The following is a 17672-nucleotide window of genomic DNA, read 5'->3' as shown; positions in this document are numbered from 1 at the left end:
GTGAGTGAGACAGCTATTGGGGACACCATTAACCGTACCACGTCTGATAATGCTTTCTCTCTCGATCGTGCGACGTGCGATAAGGATGCAACATCGAAACGTCTCCCACCACTTCTCCTTCTTCACTTCTTTCGCGCTGTACAGTACGCCCATATGCGTATGCGTATATGCCTGTCATCGCTTTCGATTGTTTTACAGGCGTATACGACATCGCCGGGGGACACCATACCTGCCTCTGAGTGTACATATCATTTTACTTATTTGCTTACTTAACGAGGAAGACAATTCGTTTTTTAATATTGGAAAAAATGAATGGCTTTCGTATATGTACACACACATACATATATAGGGTGTCCCATTTTATTTTTGACAGTCAAATATCTCGAAAAATATGGGAGAAATGGAAAAATGTTTCAGATAAAAGTTGTATGGTTTCAAGGGGGACATAAAATAACTATAACAGTTTGTTTACAGATGGCGCCATTTTCAAAATATTCACTAATCATTACTTTTCTTAAATGGAAACCCCAATTTTTTATTATATCATTTTTTTCTATCAATTAATTTGAACAACTTTTGTCTGAAACATTTTTTTATTTGTCTAATATTTTTTGAGATATTTCAGGAAAACTTGGTAACTTTTTCAATATTTAACTTACGATATCTCGCTAACTGTTTATCGGAAGAGAAAATGGTACTAGACTTTTTTACTCTATTTGGCCTCAAGAATATATCGTTACAATATTATCCTAACTTTTGTTAACTTATCGACTTTTGGAAATTTCAAAATCATCAAATTAACAAAAATCAGGGCGCTATTGTAACAATATATTCTTGAGACCAAGTAGAATAAAAAAGTCTAGTATTTAGTAATTATAACTAATAATATTTATTAGCTGACTAATAATACTTACTAAAAAGTTCAGTATTATAATAGTCATTTTTTCTTCTGACAAACAGTTAGCGAGATATCGTGAATTAAATATTGAAGAAGTTATCAAGTTTTCCTGAAATATCTCAAAAAATATTAGGCAATTAAAAAATATTTCAGACAAAGATTGTTCAAATTAATTGGTAGAAAAGGATGACGTAATAATCAATTCGAGTTTCCATTTAAGAAAAATAATGATCAGTGGATATTTTAAAAGTGGTGCCATCTGTAAACAAACTGATATAGTTATTTTATGTCCTCCTTAAAACCATACAACTTTCGTCTGAAACATTTTTCCATACCTTCCATATTTTTCGAGATATTTGACTGTCAAAAATAAAATGGGACACCCTGTATATATCTATATATATATAAATTGATATATTAATATTAAATTTGACTATAAAATAGTAAATATCGATTTGGTGTATATTCACATTGGTATATTGTCATTATGTATTAGATGAGTGTATATTCATGTTCAGGTATGCCCAATGTTTCAGTCCAGTCTGGAGGAAGAAGAGTAACAACGGCATGTTCAGTGCTAGCGTGGAAGAAATCAGCGACTCGGACAGCCAGTTCTCATTCTCCAACGAGGAATCTTCGTCTATGCACGTAAGCTATAATAACAAAATGAAAACAATCTATCGCGAACGAGTGAAATTCAAATGAGCAATGTGTTCATGCGTATTTTAGGACACAAACGAAGCGGAGGCCGACAACACCGACAAAGAAGGCGATTTCAATCTAAAGGTGAGCATCGAGTGAGCTTGTGTACGTCTTCGTTATATATCCTTACCTTATGTATCTTTTTTATCGTCACTTTGTCTGCTAATTAGAAGAGCTATTTGCAAAACACGTAGAACGTAGATATCTAGCAAGTTTTCTTTTTCATTTGTCGTTAGACAGGCTAGACAGTCCTCGCGATGCGTTTTTTTCTTTTTTGTTATCGTTGAATGATGCATAATCTCACCGTAGGAATACCTCACGTAGGAATTCACATTGTGACGGGGCCTCGACCGTATACATTCGTTTGTAGCTAATAGAAAAAATAATAATGATGGAGACAGCAGTGGCAATATTTACCAATGACAATTAATGGCGGATAACTGATTGCGTTGCGCAGGTAATAGCTTCGCGAGGAGACAACATAATTGCCGTGGCAAATCCCGCGCTAATGGAATGCACTCATCCTATAAAGGAGGAGCCGGCGGACGAAAAACCTACACTGTGATATTATTGCTTAGCGTTTACCGCCGCCATTGACGTCATATCGACGTGAACCCGTGTCCCGACTGTTGTCGTTATCGCGATCATTATCGTTTGACCCGACATTCTCATCTTAGCATTGAGCACAATATGTGCGGCAACGGCTGAGAATAAGGAATTAAGGCTTATTCATTAGGATTATTATAAAGTTGCAGAGCGGATCTCGTTCTTGCGTTTTTGTTCGCACGAAAAATGTTTGCATCAAGAGACAGACAGAGAGAGAAAAAACAGAGAGAGAGAGAGAGAGAAAGAGAGACATATGAGACGCTGCCTGTTATCTAGTTTTAGCGAGATACGGATGCGCGATATTGTATAGCGATTATAAGCATTTCTAGGAAACAATAGAAAATAAAAGTACGTCGTTGAAATCAAAAGAGATCGTCGACTGAAGCACGTATAGTATTACAAAGTATATATCATACACTGATGTAAATACAAGAATCTTTTTATGCGTTATCGTGTACAGCTTCATTTCGCACCTTTGCATCCTATTTAGTCTAAAAATTATTTATTTTCAGCATATTTTATCATATATACTTTATATGAAAAATTAAATAGCACATTTCTAATTATGACAAATAAGAAAAATTCAATGAACCATAACTTTAGCAAAAATAGTGTTAATTAAAAAATTCAAGGACCATCTTGCAGTTTAAAATCGATAGCTTTTTAATGTATTCTTAGATATGTATGATTTTCCACGGTAATACTAAACAAATATGAAATAAATAAAATGTAAAAAATGTTGGATTTTACAGAGATTATTGCTATGCTTCTATATTTGAGTATATTAATTTAACTAGTTATATTTTATTTTTCTAGTGAATATTTTATTTTCTAGTGAATTCTAGTGAATATTTTATATGACTGCAGCGCATCCATAGATTTCTTCCTTCTCGATCTATATACAGGGTGACCCACATAACTCTTAACAGCTGAATATTTCGAAAACTATTTGTCAAATAAAAAGTTGTTCATGAGAAAGTTTTATGTATTCGAGGGGCCTTTCTAACTACATAAATATTAAGTTACTCTCAGCCCCCCTTTAATAGAGGCAGGGAGTAATTTCGCAATTTCAAACGGGGTTTCCTATAAAATGTTAGATGGTTGGGTTCTACGGGAAAAACAAGTAAATTTTGTCTAATATATTTTTTTATTTGTCTAATATTTTTTGAGATATTTGAGGAAAACTTGATAACTTTTCCAATATTTAACTTACGATATCTCACTAACTATTTGTCGGAAGAAAAAGTGGTACTAGACTTTCTTGCTTTATTTAGTCTTAAAAATATATTGTTACAATAGCGCCCCGACTTTTGTTAACTTACTGATTTTTGGAAATTTCAAAATCATCAAATTAACAAAAATCAGGGCGCTATTGTAACAATATATTCTTGAGACTGAATAAAACAAGAAAGTCTAGTACCACTTTTAAATAATTAGCGAGATATCGTAAGTTAAATATTGAAAAAGTTATCAAGTTTTCCTCAAATATCTCAAAAAATATTAGACAAATAAAAAAATATTTTAGACAAAATTAACTTGTTTTTTACCGTAGAACCCAACCATCTAACATTTTATAGAGAGCCCCGTTTGAAATTGCGAAGTTACCCCCTGCCCCCCTTTAAGGGGGATAGGGAATAACTTAATATTTATGTAGTTAGAAAGGCCCCTGGAATACATAAAACTTTCTCATGGATAACTTTTTGATTTGACAAATAGTTTCCGAAATATTCAGCTGTTAAGAGTTATGTGGGTCACCCTGTATACAGGGTGCACGATTTATCTGAAGACATTGAAATATCTCGAGAACTATGCATTGGATAAAAAAAAGTGGTTAATGAAAGTTGTTAGTCTCGAAGGGGGACATCCAATGATACCAAATTCGACCTCCCACCCCACCCTCTGGGAGTGGGGGTTGGGGGCAACTTTGAAATCTTAAATGGAAACCCCCATTTTTTATTGCAGATACGGATTCTACGCCACAAAATACGTAAATTTTGTCCGAAACCTTTTTTTTGATTCGTGATAGATGGCGCTGTAATCGCAAAAAATTATATTTTCCGCAATTCTCTAGAAATGATCATTGGATTGAGAAATAAAAAAATACCTGTTCAATATTTTTAAAAATATTTTTAAAAAACATAATAACAGTTATTCCCCCCCATCCCCTCGGGGTAGGGTGGGTGGTAACGGCTATGGATGTATGGCGAACTACGGCTTATAATAAGCCGTAGTTCGCCATACACCCACAGTGGCGCGTCGAGCAGTTCCCTCTTCGAGTCGGGTTCCCATTTGAGATTTGAACGTTACCACCCACCCTACCCCGAGAGGATGGGGGGGGGATAACTTTTATTATGTTCTTTAAAAATATTGAACAGGTATTTTTTATTTCTCAATCCAATGATCATTTCTGGAGAATTGCGGAAAATATAATTTTTTGCGATTACAGCGCCATCTATCACGAATAAAAAAAAAGTTTCGGACCAAATTTACGTGTTTTGTGGCGTAGAATCCGTATCTGCAATAAAAAATGGGGGTTTCCATTTAAGATTTCAAAGTTGCCCCCAACCCCCACCCCCAGGGGGTAGGGTGGGAGGTCGAGTTTGGTATCATTGGATGTCCCCCTTCGAGACTAACAACTTTCATTAACCACTTTTTTTTATCCAATGCATAGTTCTCGAGATATTTCAATGTCTTCAGATAAATCGTGCACCCTGTATAGTCTATACAGGGTGTTATAAAAGTCCCGGAAGAGCAGAATAACTCGAAAAATAGGAATCCTAGAAAAAATGCGAAGTACTGAGTTTTTATGATTTTTTCCTGGCTATCTGACGGTGACCTTGGATTTGACCTTGACAAGCAGAAATATATCCCCAGCTCTCTTATTATTTCTTTAACATCTAATTTCTTCTATACAAATTAAAAACAATTTTATTCTAAAATTACCTACTTATAATAAAATTATTTTACAATTGAATCTTGAAAATATACATGTCGCAATAGTTGGCATAAACAATTTATATCTTACGTTAAAAAATTAAGATAAGATTATGTGTATGTGTTCCAGATATGTTAACAGTATACATTTTTTCATGTATCAATCTAATACTCACAGTCAGCACACACTGTCTTTTCGTTATATAATCAAATCTGTTATTCATCTTTACACATTATATTTTTGAATAACGTTTTATAATTTTTTCTCTTACAATTATTTTTGTTCTTACATCTTACATTTTGTTTATTTGTTATTTACACAATGAATTTATTTACATTTTATATTATTTACTCATTATACACATTACAATAATGATATTAGACAAAAAAATGTTTTAAGCATAATGATTTCTTGCACCAAGAACATCTTACTACAGCTATATTATTGCAACCTTCAATATCACATTTTGTTGATGTTTCGTCAAAACTAAATTTTATTGGATTTTCAAATTCTTCTGGTCTTTCATTCATATAACCACTTTTAAACCACGAATATTTAAATAAGTTTTGATATCGTGGGGATGATAATTGATTATGTATCAAAGATTGCAATTTTATTATATTATTTCGTTCATGTAAATTTATATTACTTTCCAACAATAAAACCATATCTGAAAATCTTTTAGCAAAATTTTTCCAAATTCTGAATCCATAAACATCTAATAGTTGTATTTTCCCCGTAGTTCTTTTCGGTATTATCATAGTAGTAATATGTGTTTCTGGAGGGGTTAAATCCGAAATAGTATTGGGGCAATGTCCAGTCCATGAATCGATAAGAAGAACGCTATTAGGACCAATGTTTGCAAAATAAGCTTCTTCTAACCACATTTTAAAATGAGCTGTAAAAAATATAAATGATATAATAGTTTTTATAACTCTTATTAAATTATAAAATGAAATAAGTTTGTTAAAGAAAATAGAAAAGAAAATACCTGATGTCATTTTATCAGATTTCGATGCTTTTACAATGACATTTTCTGGTTTAAATAAATTTTCTTTTACTCTTGGTCCAAATTTACCACTAACTTCTTTTAATACAATAAATAAAGATGACAATAAATTGCCATTACAGGATATTATTGGTTGTATCGTATATGAATGGGTTGTTGATGATATAGATTGCACGACACGTTCTACTTTCTTTTCTTCCTGGTTAGACAATGATCTTCCAAAATGAATTTCCAATTGGAAACCACTTTGATCTGAATTGTAAATATTTTCAGATCCAAATTGTTCAATAAGAGGTTTTACTGTTTCCAGAAAATCATCAGCTGATTTTTGCAAATCAACAGAATCTTCTAATGTTCTTCTAGTGATAAACTTCGTAACTTTTCTTGAAACAATTCGATGAGACTTCTTGAATCTTGCTATCCAACTGTGAGATGCTTTAAATATAGGATTTAAATTTCCTATTTCTTCTTGAGCTTGTAAAGCCCATTTTTTTAGATCAATATCATGAACCATGAATCCTGATTCAACAGCTACAGTAAATTTATCGTGTGTAAATTTGGAGATGTAAGATAATTTTTCTATACGACTTCCACCTGAATTTATTTGTTCTTCCCATCGCCTTAACTGACGTTCAGATGAAACTCTTCTAAATTTACTTTGCACTACTTTTAAAGGACGATTCCTTTTTTTGTCATTACTGTTTTTATTAATATCTCGATGTCGCCAAAACTCAACAGCTCGTCTTTTATAAAAACTGTCAAAATTTGTATCATCATTTGAACAATGAGGATGAGAATTTAAATTATCTTCATTCCATGCTTCTTCGTCATCTTCAATTATTTCAGAACTATGTAATTTATAAGGTTCTTCATAATCGAGATATATTTCTTCCGTTACTTCCAACCCATTATAATGAAAAACACCATCCAAGAATAATTTTTGTATGGTTTTCTTTAATTCCTTTTCTGCTTCAGTTACTGGCGTTTCTGTTAGATATATTGAATTTATTGACACCAATAAAAGTCTAACAATGTTAAGCGGATTGATAATCATTTCTAAAGATGTTAAATTTTGCTTTCTATTACAATATAAAAACAGTTTATACAGATATGATTACAATGAGAAGACTACACTGACTGCGAGAATTATGCTGCTACATGAAACAATATATATTATCAACTTATCTAGAACACATACACATAATATTATCTTTTAAAGTAAGATATAAATTGTTTACGCCAAATATTGCAATATGTATTTTTTCGCAAAGATTTAATTGTAAAATAATTTAATTAGAACTTATCTGGAACACGTACACATAATCTTATCTTAATTTTTTAACGTAAGATATAAATTGTTTATGCCAACTATTGCGACATGTATATTTTCAAGATTCAATTGTAAAATAATTTTATTATAAGTAGGTAATTTTAGAATAAAATTGTTTTTAATTTTTATAGAAGAAATTAGATGTTAAAGAAATAATAAGAGAGCTGGGGATATATTTCTGCTGGGGAAAAAATTCTTATTAATTTAAATTTTTTAAAATTATTTAAAAATTTTTTTACAATTCTAAATATACAGGGTGCACGATTTATCTGAAAACATTGAAATATCTCGAGAACTATGCATTGGATAAAAAAAAGTGGTTAATGAAAGTTGTTAGTCTCGAAGGGGGACATCCAATGATACCAAACTCGACCTCCCACCCTACCCCCTGGGGGTGGGGGTTGGGGGCAACTTTGAAATCTTAAATGGAAACCCCCATTTTTTATTGCAGATACGGATTCTACGCCACAAAACACGTAAATTTGGTCCGAAACTTTTTTTTTATTCGTGATAGATGGCGCTGTAATCGCAAAAAATTATATTTTCCGCAATTCTCCAGAAATGATCATTGGATTGAGAAATAAAAAATACCTGTTCAATATTTTTAAAGAACATAATAAAAGTTATCCCCCCCCCATCCTCTCGGGGTAGGGTGGGTGGTAACGTTCAAATCTCAAATGGGAACCCGACTCGAAGAGGGAACTGCTCGACGCGCCACTGTGGGTGTATGGCGAACTACGGCTTATTATAAGCCGTAGTTCGCCATACATCCATAGCCGTTACCACCCACCCTACCCCGAGGGGATGGGGGGGAATAACTGTTATTATGTTTTTTAAAAATATTTTTAAAAATATTGAACAGGTATTTTTTTATTTCTCAATCCAATGATCATTTCTAGAGAATTGCGGAAAATATAATTTTTTGCGATTACAGCGCCATCTATCACGAATCAAAAAAAAGGTTTCGGACAAAATTTACGTATTTTGTGGCGTAGAATCCGTATCTGCAATAAAAAATGGGGGTTTCCATTTAAGATTTCAAAGTTGCCCCCAACCCCCACTCCCAGAGGGTGGGATGGGAGGTCGAATTTGGTATCATTGGATGTCCCCCTTCGAGACTAACAACTTTCATTAACCACTTTTTTTTATCCAATGCATAGTTCTCGAGATATTTCAATGTCTTCAGATAAATCGTGCACCCTGTATACAATATGCGTCCGGCGACGAAATAAGTGATAGCAGTGAGTGACAGGGCGAAAATAAGACGAGGGTTCAGTGGGAAGTGGTGAGAGTGGAGGGGAAGAGAAGGGTGTGGGAGGCAGTGGAAGGGATTAGGGTCGAAGGTGAGAAAGGGCAGGAGGGGGGGTGGTGGAAGAAAGGGGCAGAATAGCGAGCAGATGGTTGAGGTTAGGAAACGGGGTGAGAGTGGACAAAGGAGAGAGACGGGTGTTCGAGAGAGGTGGTGCGATCTGGTGGCGTAGCTGGGAACTAGAAGAGAGACGAGGGAAATTTGAAGGGAGGTAAGGCAAAGGTGGAGAAAGAAGGGTGGAATAAGAGAATGGAGGAAGGAGGAAAGGGTGGGTGAAGAGGAGGGGAAGAGAGGGGAGAACAGAGGGGAGAAGAGGAGAGGGAGGTTGACGAACGTAGAAAGGTTGAGGAGAGACAGCGCGAGCAGCACAGGAAGTATAGGGAGTTGTATAGAGATGATGTGGGAGGGGAAAAGGAAGACAAGGGGGGAGAGGAAGAGAAGGATGAAGAGGAAAGAGGAGGTAAAAAGAATGTGAAGGTAGGAAAGCACAAGGAGGAGGATGAAGAGGGAGAAAGAGGGAAATTAGAGGGAGAGGAGAGAGATGGGGGGAAAGGAGGGTGGATAAAAGAGGAGGAAATGAAAGAAATGGTATGGAAATTAATAGAAGAAGTGAGGGGGTATAAAGAGAAAGTGAAGAGGGGCGGGAGAAAAGAGATAAAGAAAACAGGGAACTAAGAGAGGAATTGAGAAGGGAGAGCGAAGAGAGAAAGAAGGAATGGGAGGAATGGAAGAGAGAAAGGAGGGAGGGGGAGGAAAAAATAAAAAGGATGGAGGAAAGGTTGAGGAGATGGGAGAAATGGGAGGGGAAGAGAATGAAGGAGAGAAGAATGGGGGAGGAGGGAGAAAGAAGGATAAGGGAGTTGGAGATACGGATAGATAAAAAGGAGAAGGAGGAAAGGAGGAAAAATATAGTGGTGAGGGGGGAGAGATAGGAGTGAAAGGAGTGGAGAAGGGTGTTAAGGAGGTATAGCGGAGAATGGATTTGGAGGTAGAGATGAAGGAAGTGAAGAAGATAGGAAAAGGGCAGAAAGAAGGGGAGGGGATGGTATTGGTGAAGTTAGGAAGTTTGGAGGAAAAAAGGAAAGTGATGGAGGCGAAGAAGAAACTGAGAGGGAGGAGAGAAAGGATAGAGGACGATTTAACAGTGGAGGAGAGGAAGACGAAGTGGAGGATAAAGAGAGAGGCAGAGGCAGAAAAAAGAATGGGTAGGAGGGTGCAGCTGGGATATATGAATATGTGGGTAGACGGGAAGATGAAGAGATGGGATGAAGTAGGGGAAAGGTGATGGGAGATGAAGGGAAACTAAAATGGAGTGAGGTAAAGGGAATGAAGAGAACGGGGGAGGGACAGGGGGAGACGAGGGGGGAATAGAGAGGGGAGATGAGATATATAAGGTGGCATTTTGGAACGTGGCGGGGTTGGGAAATAAAGACAGGGAATTCTGGGAGGATCTCAAAGAATGGGATATAATGGTGTTGTCAGAGACGTGGACGGAGGAGAGAGGTTGGGGAAGAGTGAAAAAAGAGTTATCGAAAGGATTCAGATGGGAATGTCAGGGAGCGAAGAGAAGGAATAGGAAGGGAAGGGCAATAGGGGGAATGGTGATGGGAGTGAGAGAAGGGATGGAGGTGAAGAGGGAAGAGGAGGAAGAAGTTGAGGGAATGATGGTGAGGTAGGTGAGAATGGCGGGGGAGTGGTGGAGAGTAATAGGGGTTTATGTGAATGGGGATATGGAGGAAAAGTTAGAGCGAATGAAGAAGTGGGTGGAGGAGAGGGGGAGGGGAGGACGAGGAGGGGATTGGAACACGAGAACAGGGAGAGAGGGAGGAGAAGCGGGAGGAGGAGGGGAGGAAGAGAGAGGAGAAGAGGGTAGCAGGATGTCCAAGGATAAGAAGATGTGTAAGAACGGAAGGAAGCTATGCGAATTTCTGGGAGAGAGAGGGTGGTGGATATTGAATGGAAATACGAAGGGGGATGAGAAAGGGGAATGGACGTACATGGGGGGAGGAGGGGCATCGGTGATAGATTATGTAATGGGAAATGGAGAGACGATGGAAAGGGTAGAGAGGATGGAAGTAGGAGAGAGAGTGGAGTCAGACCATCAGCCGGTAGTTGTATGGATAAAAGGGGGAAGGGGAAGAAGGGCAAAGGGAGAAGAAAGGAAGGTAAGGAGGGGCGGGGGAGAAAAGAGTAGGTGGTCAAAGAAGGAACTAGAAGGGTTTGGGGAGGAGTTCAGGAGGAGGGGAAAAAGGGAGGAGAGTATGCAAGAAGAATGGAGGAGGTTAGAGGAAGGGATAAGAGAAACGTTGAGAGGGAGGGAGGGGAGAGAGAAAAAAAGGAGGTGAGGGGGTGGTGGGATGAAGAGTGTAGGGAGGCAAAGAAGAGACTGAGGGGGAGCTGAGGGAATGGAGGAAAAGGGGAGGAGATGGAGAAAAGTATAGAGAAGAGAGGTTAAGGTATAAGAAGGTATGCGAGGAGAAGAAGAGGGAACAAGGAGAGAGGTGGGTGAAAGAATTAGAGGAAGTGAGGACGGAACAACAGATATGGGAGATGCTAAATAGGGAAAGGAGGAGGAGAGGGGGAGTGAATGAGGAGATAGAAATGAAGGAGTGGGAGGAATACTTTAGGAGAATATTAGGAGGAGTAGAGGGAAGGGTAAGGAGGGAAGTAAATAGGGGAGGGGAAGATGATGGGGAAGAAGGGATAGAGCAGGAGGAGATAAGGAGGGTGGTAAAAGGATTAAGAGATGGGAAAGCAGCAGGAGGAGATCGAATTCCAAACGAGGTATGGAAATACGGGGGGCAGGAGGTGCAGAGATGGTTAGGGGAAATATGTGAAAGGGTATGGGCAGGGGAGGGGTGGCCAGAGGAATGGAGTGAGGGAGTGGTAGTGCCGATAAAGAAGAAGGGGGAAGGGGAGAGAGTGGAGGAGTATAGAGGGGTGACGCTGACTCAGACGGTATATAAAGTATACGCCGCGATACTGACGGAGAGGCTGAGGGAGGAGGTGGAGGGGAAGAAGATATTGCCGGAGAGTCAGGCGGGGTTTAGGAGGGAAAGGGGGCAGTGGACAACATATATGTATTGAACTATTTAATAAACAGGCAAGTGGAGAGGAGGGATAGGAGATTGATAGTACTGTTCGTGAATCTAAAGGCAGCGTTTGACTCGGTGAATAGGGAGGTGTTGGGTAAAATGATGAGAGAAAGGGGAGTAAGGGAAGAACTGGTCAGAAGGTGCGAGGAAGTATTAGGGGAGATGAGGAGCAGAGTGAGAATAGGGAGGAGAGAAGGAAAAAGGTTCTGGACGGGAAGGGGGGTAAGACAAGGATGTCAATTGAGTCCGCTATTATTTATATTACTAATAGCGGACATAGATGAAGAGTTAAAGAGAAAGGGATGGGGTGTGTAAGAGTGGGGGAGGGGAGAGTGTACACGTTGGCATACGCAGATGACGTAGCGATATTGGCATAAGATGAGGAGGGGATGAAGGGAATGATGGCAAGGCTGGAAAAGTATTTTGCAGGGAAGGGGTTGGAAGTTAACATAGAAAAGACGAAGGTAATGAGATGTAGGAAGATTGGAAGGAGATGGAAGAAGATGGACTGGAGATAGAAAGGGAAGAGAGTGGAAAAGGTGAAGGAATATAAATATTTAAGGTGTGTGGTGAGGAGGAGTGGAGGGCAGGAGGCACAAGTGAAGGATAGGGTAAAGAAGGCAGCAAAGGTGATGGGGCAGGTATGGGGAATGGAGAAAAGGAGATTTGGAAAGGACTGGGGGAAGAGGATGTAGCTGTTTGATAAACTGGTGTGGCCGGTGGTAAGTTATAGGGTGGAGATTTGGGGATGGAGAGAGAGAAGGAAAATAGAGAAATTGCATGAGAGATATCTGAGATGGGTACTGGGGGTGGAGAGGTGGACACCGGGATATATGGTGAGGGATGAGATGCAGAGGGATCAAATGAGGTGCAGAGCGGGAATGAGAGCGTGGGGGTATGAGAAGAGGTTGGGGGAGGGAGGGGGCGGGGAGATAGCAAGAATGTGTTGGTAAGAGATGAGGGGAAGGGCGAGAAGAGGAAAAGAAGTAGGAAGATGGGAGGAGAAGAGGAAAAGGTTTTTTGAGGACAGAGGGTGGAAAATAGATAGGATAGAAGAGATAAGGGAGGAAGGGGGGGAATAAAGGGAAAGGAACTAAAGAGCAGGGAAAGGAGAAGACAGGAGGAGGAAAGATGGGAAAGAATAAAGGAGTCAAGATTTAATGAGGGATATGGAAGGGTAAAGGGAAGGGGAATATCAGAGTATCTAAAGAAGGGCTGGGGGGAGAATAGATGGAGGAGAATAGCGAGGTTCAGGCTGGGATGTGAATTGAAGGAAAGTAGATACTGGGAGGAAGAGGAAAAAAGGAGATGCAGGATGTGTGGGAGAGGAGAGGAGACGTGGAATCACATATGGGAGAAGTGTACGAGGTGGGGGGAAGAGAAGGGATGGCAGGAAATGGAGAGGGAGGTGCTGGGAGAGGAGGGAAGAGGGGAAGGGTGGATGAGGGAGGTAGAGAAATGGTGGAGAGGGGAGGGGGCGTGGGGGAGGAAGGAGGAGATAGAAAGAGCGGCGGAAACGGAGGTCAGGGTGTGAAAGCAGAAGAATGGAAAGTGAGAGAGAGGGAGAGAATACAAGAGTGGAAGAACGAGAGTGGGTATGAAGAGCGCTCTCTCTCTCTCGCGCGTGCGGGTCGTTTGCGAATAGCGTGTAAGGTAGAATAGGAGAATGGAGTGTAAAAGATAGGAGGAAGGGAAAATTGTAACCCCAAGGGGAACAATAAAGCTATATTATTATTATTATATTAGGTGCGCAACTAAGTTCTCGCTGTTTTTTTGATGAAAATGCAACTTTATTGTGAAAAAATAGTTACAAATGAATCATTCAAAATATTGCCCATTGCTAGCGACAACTTTTTCCCATCTTTCTGGCAGAGCTCGAATACCGTCACGGTAGAAGTGTTCGTCTTTTGAGGCTATCCACGAATCAAGCCATTTTGAGATGTCTTCATATGAGCGGAACTGCTGATTAACCAGACCATGTGCCATCGAACGGAACAAGTAATAATCGGACGGCGCAATATCTGGGGAATATGGCGGGTGGGATAGGACTTCCCATTTGAGCGTTTCTAAGTAGATTTTAACGGGTTTGGCAACGTGAGGCCGAGCGTTGTCATGCTGTAGAATCACTTTTTCGTGCCTCTGCTCATATTGTGGCCGCTTTTCGTGCAGTGCTCGGCTCAATCGCATCAATTGAGTTCGATACCGTTCCCCAGTGATGATTTCGTTCGGTTTCAACAGTTCATAATAAATAACATCGCCCTGGTCCCACCAAATACACAGTAAAACCTTCGCAGCATGAATATTCGGCCGAGCCGACGACGTAGAAGCATGACCGGGCAGTCCCCATGATTTTGTTCTCTTGGGTTGCTGTAATGAATTCATTTTTCATCACCCGTAACGATGCGATGAAGAAAACCCTTCCTTTTTTGCCGCTGGAGCAGTTGTTCACAGGCGAAAAAACGACGCTCAACGTCTCTTGGCTTCAAATCATAAGGAACCCAAGTTCCTTGTTTTTGAATCATTCCCAACGCATGCAATCGTTTGGAAATGGCTTGACGGGTAACTCCTAATGCTGAAGCAAGCTCTTTTTGCGTTTGACACGGATCCTCATCGAGCAATGCCTCCAATTCAGCGTCTTCGAAGGTTTTTGGCCTTCCTTCACATGAACGGTCGTCAACATCGAAATCACCGTCTTTGAAGCGACGGAACCAATCACGGCACGTTGTTTCACTTAGAGCAGCATCTCCGTAAACTTTTTGGAGTTCTCGATGCGCTTCAGCCGCCGTTTTCTTCGAATGAAAGAAGAAAAGCAACACTTTTCAAATGACGCAAATGACGATTATTTGGCACAAAATAAGACATTTTCACGCAACCAAAAGTATATGACGCAAAAACAAAATCACTAATGTGTCAAAGCGGTTTGTTTACCATATGTTTAAGCTTGGTTCATGACGTTTTGGTTATGTCACAATCGACCAACACTTACTACTGGAGCCATCTCTTGAAAAACAGCGGGAACTTAGTTGCGCACCTAATATTATATACACAATATGCAGTTATAAATACGTAGAAAACATAGATAAAAATTTTACATAAACATTTTTCATATATCTTATTGTTTCGACGATAATGACACACACATAGTACGGATAAGCGTATATATGGAAGCGTTTATAATTAATTTTCGAGAACGATACCTCGTAACATAACTTTATCATATATGGTTGAATTTGGAAAAAAATAAGCTTTAAATTAGATAAAAATATTTTTTTTATTTTGCAAAAAGAATTAAGTGGTGGGGGTTCTTAAAAAAATAAAAATAAAAAATTTTTGTTCATATAAGTTTAAAGTATTCTTCAAGCGATTAAATTTTCATTACATGTTTTTTTTCTATAGCTTATAGTTTAGCAGATATTCGATTCTAAAGAAAAATACCGCTTTTCTTTAAAAGGGTGTTTCACCCTTTAAAACTCGATATTCGTACATATAAAAAATACGTGTCTTCTAGATTTGTGTATTTAACAACATATTTGAAGGAGAATCAAATCGGTCCCGGGACAGTTGTGACATGTCCCTTATAAGTGCACAACTAACAAGGGGAGAACGCATCGACCGGGAAACGGTTTGGAACTTGCGAATGCCGCCACTGTAGCGGCATCGACCGCAAAGGGTTAATAGCACTCCTATATATTTCATAACAATATCTTTATTCCTATTTCCATTGCAATTATTATATAAAAATTTTCTCATACACTATATATTTTATAGATAAGATTTACGGTTTTTTTGCAATTTAAATCATTAATAATATATTTAATGAACACTAATGTACGTCCTAGAGGAGGAACGCAACCTTTTCGTTCGCGAGTAAGGCGAACCTCGTTCGTACACGCGTGTCAGTGAACGGGTCAGGACTCGACGGGTCCCTTTACTCGGGCACCGACGTACGACGAGCGGTCCGTTTTTCGGTCAGGGACGCGAATCCCTTTACCGGGGATAGGACCATGAGTTGACTGTTGGAAGGGTAGGGTGATTTGAAATTAACTGATGGAAATAAATTAATACCAAATTTATTAAAATAAGAGTGACAACAGAAAGTTAATGCGGCGCGGTTTATTACAATTTATTTGAATGTTATTGTGTGTATGTGTGTGTGTATGAGAAGTGAAAGAAGGAAGAAATAATAAAAAAAAAAGGAAAGAATATGAATAAAGAGTTAGTAAGCAAAGAAAATGTAACTTACTGGTGATCCTGGGATGCGAGAAATGAACAAGATATAACGGTTGATAGGCGGCTCCTGCTCTATAGGTTGGGATGGGTTGTGCGACTCCCTTCCAATTGGTCCAATTATGGCACAATAGCACTGATTCTAAATTTTTATTTTTGTCCCACAAAAAAAAATAAGACAGAGGACGTAAGAGTATGTGTAGTGCCGAAACAAAACCGAAGATGAATTGAGTCTAAGGACGCGTTTCTTACAGTCTGACTTTGAATCTAGAATCTAAGTGAATGTGAATCTCTCTTTTTCCTGTCTCTTTTTCCTGTCTCTCAGAATAGAAGTAGTGTCGCGGAGGCGGATTACCGCGGTTTTTATACCGATAATCGAAGGCAGAAGCTATCAGGGTGGGTAGAGAGATGGCCTTTGAGGAAGGGGTGAATTGGTCTTAGTGGGAAAAAGTCTCAGCCATATAGCGAAGTTAAAAGACATCGTGGAGGAGACAGTTAGCGTGGGTATCTCCATAGTTTTAGGTGATATGATATGATTGGCTGAATGAATTAGGCGCGACAAGCGTGGAGGTGGTGGATTCTTGAGATAGAAAAATGTATACAAGTGGCCGGCTGGAAAAATCAAAATGCCGTAATCAAAAGGCTGAGATCAGATTTTACGACTATCAGTGAAGTAGGCTTTGTTGGTTGACTGATAGGGCACATATGGTTTTGGATTGGGAAGATGTAAGTTTCACAAGTTTTAGAGCAGGAATGCTCTGAGTTTGCTTTGTTTCACTGAAGGTTTGTTAGCGCAGGAGTTTTCAAATTTTTATAGCTGGGACGACAGACACACTTGCGAACACTATCCAGATATAAACTTTAGATTTTTTACAACAGGGCACTGTTTCCTGTTATGGAATTTTCCCGAATTGCCTTCATTTGCTTGCGCGACGTTTCTCCAGATGGGTCTTTCCTAATTTAGTGGACTTTGAGTCCCCAAAAGCCCACGCATCCGTTTCCCGTGCGGCCTATAGAGCGCGCGCAAGTGTCAGCGTGCGGGAAAAAGGACCAACGATTTCAACATAACCGTTGAAAAGCGCACACCAGAGCTCACAATACTACGATTCGCTAGTCATGATCATTCCTCTTTTGGCCGTGCCCTGTGACACCGCGAGATCTGTCCACGCGGTCCCGATTTGTGCGGAGCGGGCAGAGAGCATATCGCTCCGTTCGACACACACACACACATAATCTACGAGTCCCCAGTGCTCATATGTCGTGCCGGGCTAGAGAACTATTTATTTTGTGTAAACGATAAGTGTACCTGCTGACTCACTGCTCTGCAGTGGCAGCACTCGGCCGCAAAAGGACCATAAGAAGAACACGCCTAGTAGATTTAGAGACACCTAGACCCTCAACTTTGCATGTCTACCGAGGAGAGAGCAAAGGACACGAAAACTCCTACAATTGGCTGACCCGACACTAAATTGGTAACGGACAAGATCGCGTGTAACAAAAAGAGAGAGACATTGTGCCTATTCAACGACTCTTCTGGCTGACGTCCACCTTGCCGACCGGA

General features: G+C 39.4%; 1 protein-coding gene across 1 annotated transcript in view; it reads left to right on the top strand.

Moving 5' to 3' along the window:
* nab (NGFI-A-binding protein homolog) overlaps positions 1-2620 on the top strand; it is a 34644-nt gene extending 32024 nt beyond the window's left edge. Inside the window, exons 9-11 of the mRNA XM_011151392.3 lie at positions 1435-1546; positions 1628-1684; positions 2058-2620. Coding sequence (XP_011149694.1) covers positions 1435-1546; positions 1628-1684; positions 2058-2165 — 277 coding nt within the window. The 3' untranslated portion in view covers positions 2166-2620. The remainder of the gene's footprint in view (positions 1-1434; positions 1547-1627; positions 1685-2057) is intronic.
* The last annotated feature ends 15052 nt before the right edge of the window (positions 2621-17672 follow it).

The sequence above is a fragment of the Harpegnathos saltator genome, unplaced genomic scaffold (genome assembly GCF_003227715.2).
Source record: "Harpegnathos saltator strain DR-91 unplaced genomic scaffold, Hsal_v8.6 scaffold718, whole genome shotgun sequence".
Classification (NCBI taxonomy): domain Eukaryota; kingdom Metazoa; phylum Arthropoda; class Insecta; order Hymenoptera; family Formicidae; genus Harpegnathos; species Harpegnathos saltator.
This window is presented reverse-complemented; position numbering and strand designations above follow the sequence as displayed.